The sequence below is a fragment of the Hippoglossus stenolepis genome, chromosome 12 (genome assembly GCF_022539355.2).
Source record: "Hippoglossus stenolepis isolate QCI-W04-F060 chromosome 12, HSTE1.2, whole genome shotgun sequence".
Classification (NCBI taxonomy): Eukaryota; Metazoa; Chordata; class Actinopteri; order Pleuronectiformes; family Pleuronectidae; genus Hippoglossus; species Hippoglossus stenolepis.
In genome coordinates, this window is record NC_061494.1 from 1,916,887 (window position 1) to 1,930,302 (window position 13,416).

The 13,416-nt window shown below is 40.6% G+C and overlaps 1 protein-coding gene across 8 annotated transcripts in view; it reads right to left on the reverse strand.

Annotated features, from left to right (window-relative positions):
* Positions 1-11,172, reverse strand: part of birc6 (baculoviral IAP repeat containing 6) — a 104,748-nt gene extending 93,576 nt beyond the window's left edge. For all 8 annotated transcript variants that reach the window (XM_035172704.2, XM_035172705.2, XM_035172703.2 and 5 more), the window contains exons 1-4: positions 10,723-11,172; positions 6,141-6,322; positions 3,362-3,499; positions 512-705 (exon numbers count right to left, since the gene is read on the reverse strand). In XM_035172704.2, the coding sequence (XP_035028595.2) occupies positions 512-705; positions 3,362-3,499; positions 6,141-6,322; positions 10,723-10,933 (725 nt within the window). In that variant the 5' untranslated portion in view covers positions 10,934-11,172. The remainder of the gene's footprint in view (positions 1-511; positions 706-3,361; positions 3,500-6,140; positions 6,323-10,722) is intronic.
* Positions 11,173-13,416: the final 2,244 nt, after the last annotated feature.

A 13,416-nucleotide genomic window follows, 5' to 3' on the forward strand; every position in this document is an offset into this window, starting at 1 on the left:
AGCGCACCGCGCGAATGGTAGAGTCACACAGAGGAGCAGTAAACTACTGACAAAACTGTAAAAAAAAAAAAAATCCCAATTTAACACTGTAGGTGGACAGAGTCGAGCTGTGCATGGCTCTGCGGCCGGGCTGTGCACCTCCTCGGCGGGCTGTGGAGCTGTGCATGGTCCCTTCGTCCGTAGCCAGGGAACGTTTAAGTATATTTATCACAAGTCATATCGTCATCGCGATATTCAAAAATGTTATCGCATGTTTTCCTCATATTGTGCAGCCCTACCCCTCAAGGATCATAATTCATAAGGAAATTATTTTTAAATGCATAAACACAAAATGTAAGTGATAATCAATTAGTAATAAATCCTGCTGTCAAATATTATATAAATAATATAATATTTTTTGAAAACAAATGACTGATCTATTTTGTGAAAATAATTAAACTGAATCAATAAAACACAAAGTTCCAGTATTTTGTTTGTTTAAGTGATTTAATATGCTTCATTTCTTACTTACCTATCTACAGAACGCCCAGGGCCCACCCCAAGCTCAGGCCTGGCACTTGACAAGAGGTAGGAGAGCCTGTCCATGATGGATGAGGCCACAGACAAGGCAGCTACGTTCTGGTTGATTTTCTTCAGCTCACTGACAATGGCGCTGGCCACCAGCTTCAGCACATGGTGGGGAAGGTGGAAGGTCACTGTTGCCCACTGAGAGAAGAGATAGGATTAGAAGATATCAAAGGAAATGCAGATCAGAAGGAGAAACAACCACACATCACGTTGTCTAATCTTCTGAAGATCCTCTGATGCTGCTGTGTTTTCATTTCAGAGCATTATAACATAGTCATGTTATCACTGCATAGCAACTGAACAGCAATCAGGAGCCATGGTCATAACTCTCCTTGGTGACTCATTCAGGGTATGGACTGTGATTAGTGAATGATATGATATAATGTCAGGTTTATCTATACAACCGATCAGTCAAAGGTCAAAACTAAAATATGTCTGTGGTCACCACATGCAAAACCATTCCCTTTTTGGGGGTTGTCTTGCTTTTGCTTCTCCATTGCACCTGCTGTTACTTTCATTTGCACAAAAGCAGGTGAAATTGATTCACAATCACTTGTGCTTCTTAAAAAAGGGACAGATTGATATCCCTGAAGTTCATCTGACTTGGTGTTATACTGTGACGATTAAGTGTTCCCTTCATTTTTGGAGTAGTGTGTATAATGCAATGTATCACTATATCAGACTAAATCCTGTAAAACACCAATGATGTCACATCTTTGATGACCTTTGACTTTCTAGATTTAAATTACCATCACTATCATTTTATCAGTTTATCCCATTAGACATTCATCACATTCATGATGACCATAAACCAGTTTTGTGATGTCATAGTGAACACAGCTGTTGTTGGTGCAGAGGCATTAGTACAACTGGGTTCAAACAACAGCTCAGTGTCAATACCAATTCAACACAAGCTTCAGGATTCACACATTTTCTGGAGGACTACACTGGGTTGGATTATAAAGGTGGTCATGTCCATTCTACTGTTTTAGGTGTGAGACAGTTCTTTAGCTACAGCCCTCTAACCTACAATGAATGCTCCTCATATGTTGGCAAAAATTATTATTGAGAAGTAACAGCCCAGAGGTAGAAGGAAACACCAAAGGCACAGGAACAAGATAACAAATGACTGAGCTTCTCTGATGACCCCAGACAGGGGAAGCATTTTTAATTATCCCTGACAAGCTCTCCCTCTCAAGTGCTGAAACATGATTTTTATTTGTCACTTAAGGCGAAATAAAAAAATGATTTGATTTAAATCAGTGTTTATTCAGTATACTTCTCTTTTTAGTAGCGTTTTAATGATGTCACCTCCCTTTTGGAATAGCCATGTCAGGCATTTTTTTCTCCATATAGTATGTGGAAGTGGTATTGGTTGTGCTAGAATTTCTACTGAATGAATTTCTCTACACTTCAAGTCTTAGTTTTGATGATTTTTTTTAATTGTTGATGGTTAATAATAGTGACTGTGTATCCATGCTTGATTGCAGATATGTTTATTGCAAAGCTGATATGAGGACAAATGGTGGAGCTTTGTACATATACTAGGGCTGTGCTCAAAAAATCGATATGGCAATATATCGTGACGTCCTCCTTGCTGATGCATGTATCGATGCAGATGCTACTGTATCGATACGGCATCAAATGCTATGACGGCAGTCTTGAAAACGAAACATCACCTATGGTGCAGTGCACAATAATGCCAATAGGTGGCAGCATAGGCAAAAACAGCACACGTCTCAATTCAAAACAAACATGGAAGGAAACAGTGAAAAACTGGCGGAGTTATTGCACGTGAAATGCATTCCGCACAGTCTGAATTTGGCCGCTCAAAGTGCACTCAAGATGCCCACTGTTCCCGTAAACTGGGAAGAATTCGCAGCATCATGGCTTTTTTTAGGAAAAGCACAATTGCAAGCCATGCCCTGAATGAAAAGCAGAAGCTACTTAATCTCCCCGAGCACAAGCTCATGACAGATGCAGCTACGAGATGGAACAGCGCCTGTGAAATGTTGGCGCGCTTCTTAGAGCAATTTGCGCAGCATTACTCTCCACTGAGGTGCTGAAGAATGCCAAGGAGTTGTGGACCTTAACTGAAGCGGACCTGGCCTGTGCTGAAGATGTGGCTAAAGCCCTGAAGCCGCTAAAAGTTGCAACACTCGTAATGACAGAAGAAAAGACCCCTACGCTGTCTGTTATAGCACCGCTGCATGCCCAGCTGTGCAACGGCGCTCATGTCCAAGCAACAGACTCTGCACTTACGAGGGACATTAAAACACTCCGGGGATCTTGGGAAGAGATACGTGAACGACAGATCCTTTCTGTGCATCGCTTTTTTTTTTAATTATAATTTTGTCTTTATAAAAGAACTGATATATTCTGTGGACATTCTTACAGCAAATAGAAGTGCACTTAAGTCAAGTGAAACCAGAATATTATGGCTATTTTTAAGTTTAAAAGTTAAGGAATATTTTATTTGCATTTATCAATAACTCTGGGATTAGAAAGATAATTATTTTATTTTACTTGTAAGATCTTTGTTGGCCAGAATTGTAAGTGTTTTGAGTAGTGCGATCCTTAAGGCTTTGCCTTTGTTGTTATATGGAATAATAAAGAACAGCTGTTGTAGTGAATTCTGTGCAGGACATGGTCATTATTCAAAAGCAACGTGTTTCATGATACGTATTGTATCGTGGCCTCTGTATCGTGATACGTATCGTATCGTTGTAGGCAATACCCAGCCCTAGTGTATACAGTAAAAATTAACCTTCTTGTGTAAGGCTGCCAGACTAACCTTTGCCACTTTGTGATTGGCTGCGGTCTCATGTGAGGTATTCTTCAGGCCTTCTTTGAGCTGGGAGATAAAGAGTTCGTAGCCCTCTGTGTTGGACACATCAATCTTTTCCTGACAGGCTGACAGCATCTGCTGGGCCTGAAACAGACACAAACACAGACATGCAGTAAAGCTCAGTTCCAAGATACAGATCTAACATTTTTAATTTTGCTATGATGATCACAGTTTTGTGGTGTTTGTGTTAACTGTGCAGTCACGTGAGACATTTTCAAGGTTTCAATTTGATTGGAGGGTCATAAAAGCTGTAATTTGATTGTACATGCTCACAAACAAAGTAGAAAGTAAGAAAGTAGAGAAATATCTGATGACCTTAAGAATGACATTTAAATGCAAAGAAAGAGGACATCCTCTTTAGAGGGCCTGACATCACCATATCAGACTACATCCTGTAAAACAGTGGTTTACCTCCACCAACTGGTGAAGTTGCAGAACACATGGTTACGGTCTATCCTATTGTGGTGCATACAACAACCAGAAAGGTGTTTATGCAGAACATTTTGATTTCACAGTGAAGTTGAACTTTGACCTTTTAGATTTAAAATCCCATCACTCTATCTGCCTCACAGTCCTTGGCTTTTACAGTTTTTTAATGTCCATGGACACTTGACTATTTTTTGCCATTGACCATTGAAGCAGACTAAAGTCAGATCTCCGGATAAAGCTTTAAAAAATATGATGTAATGAACTTCCTTATTTAAATACATATGATCGAGCACATACATTTGAACCATTGTTTACATTCCTGGCTATCCTATCATCATTTTCTCCTGCTTTGTGTGTATTAAGGTGAGAATTCATGGTTAAATCAGAGCTGCTTACTGCCCATAGGTGTGGAGTTACTGGAGCACATCAAGAGAAAGGAAAAGGGAGTGAACAGATTACACCCAAGTATTAGTTATTATTTATGATGACTATGCAGCCTGGGCATAGGATGGAGTACCAACTATTGGTGTGACATGATTTACATATTATATAATAAACCAGTGCTATATCACTTCCTGATTCATAAACACAGAAAACTTGTGTTCTGCCACACCCAGAGCTTTCGGTAGCATATCCAGACAGGAAGTAGGGTTTCTATGCAACAATGTCAGCCAGTATATCAGTGTGGTTGTGTTCATGAAATGACAACAACCCTTATTTGAGCAGCTTCATGTGATGTAACCACAAAATGTACTGTCCATTTTTCTCCTCCAAACGTTACCTTAAATGTAATGAGAGTCATCAACCTGAGGCAGCTTCAGTCCACACTAATTACTCACAATTAAAAGGTAGACCTACTACTCACACAGCTGGAGCTAAAGGAGTCACTCCGATGTTCTTACAGGAAAACTAATTCTAATGATTTACACAGTGGGATATACCTGATCCTTCATGGACTTACAGGAACACGTGTCAAAGTCAGTGAAAAGGTAAGAGTGGAAATTGGAACTGGACCAAACAGGCCATTAAAAGTGCAGGATGAAGGAGAAATGTTACTTTCAATATATCTGATGTTTTTAAGGGCAATCTACTTTACTGTACTGTGTGACCCAAACCACTCCTTCACAGCACCTTCTTTAATGTGTAATGTCCAAATGTGAACACACACAGAGTGGAAGTGGGCAGGCAGAGAAGAAGGTGGTTTGAGAAAGGGCTGCTGACTTTTCTGTTTTCTTCAGACAAATTCAGGCTAGGCAATAAAACAATATCATAATCTTTATCAACAACAACATAATTTATCAATTGCAATACAACAAAAGGTTAAATATTTATCAATAAATTACTTGTGCATTGTGCTCAGTGAGGAGGTGTAACACATCATCAATCTACCTCATATTTGTTTTACTGTTTATCAAGTGTTTGTCAATCTCTGCAAATAAAGAAGAGTTCAAACCCACATCCTTCACTTAGGTGCAATCACTCTTTAAACTTAACAGAAATCATAATGTGACATTAATCTTGATCATTATCAGTATTGACAAATAATGGATAATAAGGATTAGTATATACAGGAACAATATCCATCCAACAGTGTGCTTCCTAAACCACTGCTCTATGATCTGGTTGGGACTTACATGGTGAGTAGGTGTTTCATGTCCAACATGCCCCTACATGCTTCCCAGGTGCAACTACGAGGTTGCGCTGCGTAAAGGTGGCTACCACAATTAATTGTGGGACCCCATTTTTTCCTTTCATTTCATGAAGAATGGTCCAGTGCGTCATATGCTTAACAAGATAACCGAGGAAGCACTGAAGCTCCTTTCCTTATCATTTAGAGAATTTGAACAGCTCTGCTGAATTACGTCATTTCACTCAGTTAGAATCCTTCCTAAGCAAAATGGACTATTCCAACGCACCTCTGGACTTTCTAAACTTTAGGGAAGGGGAGGGCTACACTCATTAGTGGCCCTCCTCTTGAGCTCCCTCTGCTGTTTGGGGTCTGTACTGAGTGCCTTCAGAATGAATAAGTGTGAGGAATGCCAGATTGACTCATAGCCCAGGGAGCATTTACACTTTTGCAAAGACGTCACTTGCTGAATGACTGTTGTCAATGGTTTTAACTAGCATGCCATCTGACAAAGGATTTATAATCTGATTGTTAAACAAAAGGCTTACACATATCTGGGCCAGACACAACAACTGGTGTCACATATTAGGTGACAGTAACCATCATGAAAGGTACTTCCTGGTGCCTCTGTGAAAAGAACATGGCCACAGTGGTGAAGTATTCTCTTACCTCTGTGACCGGCAGCTCCAGCTGAACCATGTCCTCAGGCTTGGCCACTGGAGGCTGGAGGGCTGTGTCGAGGAGCAGGATGCCATTCAGGTCCTTCCTGCATCCCACTGCATAGTCGTCCACAAAAAGCACCTTGTCCACTGCGGGGAAGTACTGACACCTCACACGACCACCAGGTTTAGCTGGGAAAGAAACAGAGGACAACAGAGTCAAGAGGTTTGAAGGAGAATGGTCCAAATTACTGGCTGAAAAATACAAAATGAGACCTCACTTATTCGGCATATTCACCAAGACAAGTGGCTGGCCACCTCTTACACAGACAGCATCAGCTACTCTGATGTCTGGTAAATGGACAGAGTATTTCCGAAACTTCATTTAATTTATACAAACAAATTCAATCTATTTTTGCAAGACACACATAGATTGTGCTATTCTACTGTAGCACTGAAAACAGAGCACTGGCTCATTTCCTGTACTGCCCTGAGGTTTTACATTACGGTAAGTGGTCTTGAGGTGTGTAGTTAAATATTGCAATATAAACCCTTTTATGCACATGTTTAGCTCAACTTCCATTTAATTAGTGATGTGAGAAAATATCAATACAACTGAAAGCGAAAGTATGTTATGTGATACTGTATCTACTTTCAATTCGGCAGACAGTGGTTCATTTTTTGTTTGACCAACAATTTCAGCCTCTTCCACTTCAACATAACAACGTATTGTATACATATGGTAGTGTATTCTTTATACTGTATCAGTTCTTACATTTGGATTGTTAAAATGACAATACACCATCTTGCATACAGTGTCACAATGTGTCTTAAAAATATTGATTAGTAACCCCTGTATCATGATATATATCGTATTGCCAGGGTCTTGCCAATAAACATCCCTATAGATTATGCAAGTATTAATATATATGTAATCTACTTGAGTTGGCTTCAGTTAACAGAGGGGAAACATTAGCTGCTTTCAGACATGCACTGAACTCTGGATAATCTCCTGACATTCCCTGGTGTGTGAGAACGCAAATGTCTGAGTGAGATGCTCCAGACTTTCGCCAGAGTTTCTCAGGCCAGGCTCCTAGTAAAAACCCTGGAGAATGTCCGAATGAGCTCATGTGATAACACAGCAGGACGATCTTCCGCAGGATTCACTGCTAGCGAGTGGGTGTGTTGATGATGTTTCTAACATGCAACAGACAAACAAACAACACCGATACAAATAGCTCCGGATTAAAAAGCGATGCCATACACGTAGAAAACACCAACGAAGACAGCAAGAGAGCTTTAAGTGATAAGGGCCGAAGAATGTGCTGTGAACAAAACATGTGATTATTTATGAATAGGATTCAAGCATCACAGTTATATCAGTTTTTCAAACATAGAAAAAAATGATATTGTATAAAATATGTATAGTATAGAAATATTAAACATCTTTATAATGTAGGAAAACAATTCCAGAATTTTAAAGATCTTTAAAAGCCATAACATATAACTGTCAGTGACAGAAAGTAAACTGCACCTCAGGGGACTCAAACCCACACTCACCTAAAACACCCTAAGGGCCTGGATAACACAGGGACTGACACACTGTCATTTTTAGAAGTGCAAAGTGCACAGAAAAACATATCCGCAATCAAGCATGGAAACAGTCAATATTATTAACCATCAACAATTAAAAAAAATCATCAAAACTAAGACTTGAAGTGTAGAGAAATTCATTCAGTAGAAATTCTAGCACAAACAATACCACTTCCACATACTAGATGGAGAAGAAAATGCCTGACATGGCTATTCCAAAAAGGGAGGTGACATCATTAAAACGCTACTAAAAAGAGAAGTATACTGAATAAACACTGATTTAAAGGGATATTTTTTTAACAGACTCGATTGGCCCGGTTTTACAATTTGATATCATGTACATTTTCACCTGTGAATTTTTTTATTTTGTAAATATTAATTATTGTTATGTTGATGTTATTATATCCTTAACCCTGATGTACATTAATATGAATTGAACACTATTTGATGAGAAATGTAAACGTGGGTGATGTGATTTGTAAGTGACCACAGGCTACAGAAAAGCAGCAGAATCATTAAAAGCACTCACTTGCTGTGGGCCATGTACTGAGCGAGCCCGAGGAAACCACAGTGTGACATGTGTTGCTTTCTTTGGGGATGTACATTTCTACTGAATTAATCTGAAATGCCCTGCTCCTGCAAAGGACCCTGCAGTTGAATAAACACACAGCTGTACACAGGTTTATCATCTGTTGGTCTGGAATTGTTCTTGAATTCCAGATGCTGGTTCAAAGACTATGAGCTGGCTTGAGGTCTGTGCCAGAGGATGTGCATCTTTATGATGATGTAATGTGTGTGACAACTGAATCTGTCACCTTCTAAAGATCTGTTACCAGTCGTTTGCAACATTGACAGGAGCACAAAGTACAACAAAATGAAAGCAATAGAATGTTTGTGGCTATTTTAACAGTAACATTATAATGCAAAGCTGGTTATATAATACAAGTACATATGCTATTACTGATGTAATAACAAATTGCTGTTTTTCTGATGAACTATTATTCAATATCCTTTTCCCAACATGTGAGTGCTATGTGACAGAAAGAGTTTCTTTGCTTTGTGAACCTGGTTAGTTGAGGACCTGAAGCACTCATGTCAAACTTTCACTGTCAAACATGAGTTTGGTGGGTGGAAGAAAGTAGGTAATAATCAATGAGGGCTATGATTATAATGTTGTTCATGTTGTTCATGTTTTTTTCCAAGGAAAAAATATAGTACACCGCATTAATTCAAGAAAACATAAACTGGATACCATACAACCACTCAGACAGCAATGTACCACTGCTTTCAAAGTTTTTTACAAAAACGAGAGCCTCTTCCACTTCAACATAACGACATACTTTATACATATGGTAGTGTGTTATTTTTACAAAAACAAGTATTGAAACAGATCTGTATATGGCATCACTCTGGCTGAGCCTTGCTATAATCACAACTGACAGCCATCTGATGGAGATAGACAAAACATCAGCCCTGACTTTTAAAAAAATCAAACAAGCCCTTCAGAAGTTGAACTGAAATGAAAGTAAACTGTACACAAGACATAAAATATCATTGAGGGTTCATTTGTTTAACATCGGTCTTGCTTTCTGGAAGTATAGTGTCACTTTAAAGCTTCCATGGGGGAAATATCATATTAGCTATTCTGCCGAATTAAGGTTGACTCTACAAACATGACAGGCTGCATTGATGGGGAAGATGTTTGTAAGACTTCTGTGTATTCATCTAACAAAGAGGTGTCTTATCTTCTTCAATTCCTACTTCCAAAAACAGCTCCATCATAAGGTCATCTGTAACGATCCTCAAATGGGCTGCAGCACAACAGACACAATGACCCGTGCAGAATAACGCAGGTCTGCAGCTGAACAGTGTTAATGTGAGCGACTGCATGCTGTGTAGTAACATTGTTTACGGTCAACAATCACACAGTCAAAGAGTAAGGGCTCAGGATGGAGCTGTGGTCCCCATCAATGCTTCATGTGTGAACAGGTAAACTGATATAAAAAATATTCTGTTGAGCTCAATGTTCGAATGTGTTACTTTTGTTCAATGATAAAGGTCAGAGCGAAAATCCAGACACCCACCAGCTGATCAACACCATTCAAGATGTAAACAAATCACACTACAGTCTGTCGGCCACCATCCCAGGTGTCCTAATGCATCTCTCTTTCACAACTTCTACAGCATATGACACATGCTGTGTTGTGATCACAGAGGACAACGACCAGCACTGCGGTATTAACCAGATGAGCTGTAGCGGCTCATTGTGACTCTTGCAGAAACTTCATTATGTCCTGTCGGTGCTTAGTGACAGAACATTTCCGAGTGATATTTGACTGAATGATCCACATTAACCCAGCAAGCAAACAAGGCCCCAGGACACCAGCTCCAGAACATCATGTCAGTTTACTTTCAGCATCACATCACTGCCTCCAAATGACTGACATAGCGCACGAATTAAGCAGCTAGGGAGCCGCTAGCTGAGCTTTGAGACTATCACAGCATTCACAATAACAAAGAGGGCTTTCACATATAAACAACTGCAGATGTGCTCCTTCAGATGTCCAGGAAATGAACGGCGCTTCCAACACATAACGTTGTCGTGACCGATCACTAGAATAACAGAAAACTGTCAGGGCAGGTTTCCCCGGCGAACTAGCATTGTGCTAAGTTAACTAGCCACCTATTAGCTAGCACGGTAGATATGTCACGTTACAAGGGGCTAAACAGTATAATGACGTTCAATAAGCACCAACTAAGACTGATGGACGTCTGACGATTGTTATAAATGTCCAAAAATATAACAGGCTAACTAAGAGAACGGTGTTTTTCAGATAAGCTAACCAACTAAAGGCCCGAGTGAAGGAGCTAGGAGCAGCTAACGTTAGCTAACGGAGGTTACCAGCCTGTGTCGTGTGTAGAGTGTTGACAGCCAGCGGCTGGTTTGTCAAATCTATAACTAGTGGTGTCAGGGTTTGACAGGAGGCTCCGGGGCTCACCGTGCAACGCTGAAGCCTGGAGAATGGCCCCTGAAGTGCCGTCAATGACTTTGATACTGCCGCGGCTGGTGACGGCCAGGATAGCGTTGAGGGCCGGGTGGTAGGACAGGCTTCGCAGGCCCTCCTCGTCGCAACGCAGGCAACCGTCTCTCAGCACAATCCAGTCTGAGGAGGTGGACGAGCCGGAGCCCGGCGAGGCCGCGGCCGCCATCTTTCCTTATTTTCCCCTTCCCTTCCTTTTTGGTCTTTCTATGGATCCGATGATACACGTAATACTGCTAAATCTACCAGACTAACTCCGAAGTATCGCTCCTTTGCCACTCCGGACTCCTTCTGCGGCGTCTTCTCCTCCGCCCGTCAGCGCAGCGGTGGCTATTCACCATCAGCGCTAAGGAACTCCGGGCTCGGCTCTGTCAGTTTACACGATAGGTAGACGGCGCTAGCGTATCTCCGAGCCACTTCTCGCGATAACACAGAGTCCAACTGAGAACACACGGGTAGACTGGGAACACCAAAATAAGAATAATAATATTAATAATAATAACAACTAGAAAACTCCTCCCTGGACATTTTGAATGTGTGCAGCGTGCTTCCTGCCGGGCCCAGAGACTGTTTCAGTTTGAGAGAGAGAGAGACACAGACTGGCTGGTTTAAGAGAGAGAGAGAGACAGACAGACTGGTTTATCGAGATAGAGAGAATGAGATACTGAGCGGGTCTACTGGCTTGACATAATGAAATCTGTCACCTTTTCAGCTGTCTCAGACATCAACGATTTCTTTGATCTATGACCACTAACTGTCACTCGTCCCTTTGATGAAGGCTCCCATTGACTCCCATTCAATTTTTTCCCGCTGTTTTTCGCAATTTAGGAGCGAACCGTTTGGCGAAAGTCTCAGAAAAGTCCGATCACACCATTCCCGACCGAGCCGCACGTTCTGACCTATTTTTTTGTGCGTGGGAGGTGTAGCGGGAAGAAATCTATGGCAGAATAACGCATAATAATAACAAGGAAATTCCTCCTTAGATATTTTGAATGTGTGCAGCGTGCTTCCTGCTGGGTCCAGAGACTGTTTCAGTTTGAGAGAGAGAGATGATCTAAGACCACTGACACTGTGACATTATACAGGGCTCCCACTGTTGAAGAGACACCTAGACTCCAGCGAAGCCCACGAACAACCTGCGATTGTTCTAAAACAATAAGCCTATATCTCTGAAATAAAAACACCGTGAGAATCCCAAGACTTTGCCGAACGCACAGATATCTTTTTTTATAGAAATGGATACAGCTAAAAGTTTAGCTCTGATAGATTTCATACAGACATTTCTGCGAAGCTGACCAGTTTTACTACGTTTTGACCTAACAATCATGTATGACAACCTCCATTTGTGGCTTTGAGAGCAGTTTAAGCACAGAAAAGTGGCTGAAAATCAGTAATTTATCACTTGTTCCTTGAATGAAGGCTCCCATTGACTCCCATAACATTTTTTCCGTTTCGCAATTTACGAGCGAACTGTTTGGCGAAAGTCTTAGAAAAGACTTTGCTCCCTCACTGCGACCTAAACACTCATCAAAATCACGACTGCGGTCCTGGCTCCTAAATGGTGGAATGAGCTCCCCATTGACACCAGGACAGCAGAAAGTCTACACATCTTCCGCCGCAAACTAAAAACACACCTCCTCCGACTATACCTTGAATACAATTTTAAACTAACAATTTAGTAGCACTTAAATGGCACTTACTTATAGCACTTTGTAGTTTTGCTGTTTTGAAGAAATTGTACTTTCTTGATTCTTGTTGTTCTGGGTTTGTACCCTCATGGTTGAATGCACTTATTGTAAGTCGCTTTGGAGAAAAGCGTCAGCTAAATGAAATGTAATGTAATATAATGTAATGTAAAAGTCAGATCACACCATTCCCGACAGAGCCGCACCGTGCATGTGCAACAAAAACTGCGGGATGAGTAGTGGGACGAAATATATGTCCAATCCATTGCATTACTGCAGACATAATGACGAGAAGAAGTATGGGGAATAATAGTATATGTGCATGCATTGCATTACTGCACACAAAATAATAATAATTACAATATTTACCCTTTAAAACAGGCTTTACAAAATACTTCATGAAGAACAAATAAGAGAAACAAGGAAACAAGCAACAAGTACAACAAAACAAGATCAATTACACAAAAAATCCAAACCCGAACAAGTGATATACCACATGAAACAGTAAAAATGTTATAGTAAAAGAAAAATATAATTAGCCAAAATAAATAATGTAAAAGATATTTGAGAGGTTATTTCAAAACAGACATGGAAGTTTCTAGTCTGAGTTCCAGAGGGTCGGGGCCCTGACAGCAAAGGCCCTTTCATCATTGGTCTGAGGAGGGGGAAAGCTGACAGGGTGTCATCGGACAATCTCAAGCTACAGGCTGGCGAGCACTAATTTAGCCAAGTTGCTCAGTGCCAAGCCATGCAGGTCCTTGAATATGAAAAAAAAAGAAAAAAGGGGGAGATAGAAACTATGGTGTTGTCAATCACACATCCCCCTTCACCAAGAATGGCTGGCTTGAAGTAGATAGAGGATATTTTATTCAACAAGATTAACATACAGACAATATCCTGCGCAAAATCTAATATGATTGTATATCTTGCAGTTCTCAACATGGGCAATGAATGGCCTGATACAACT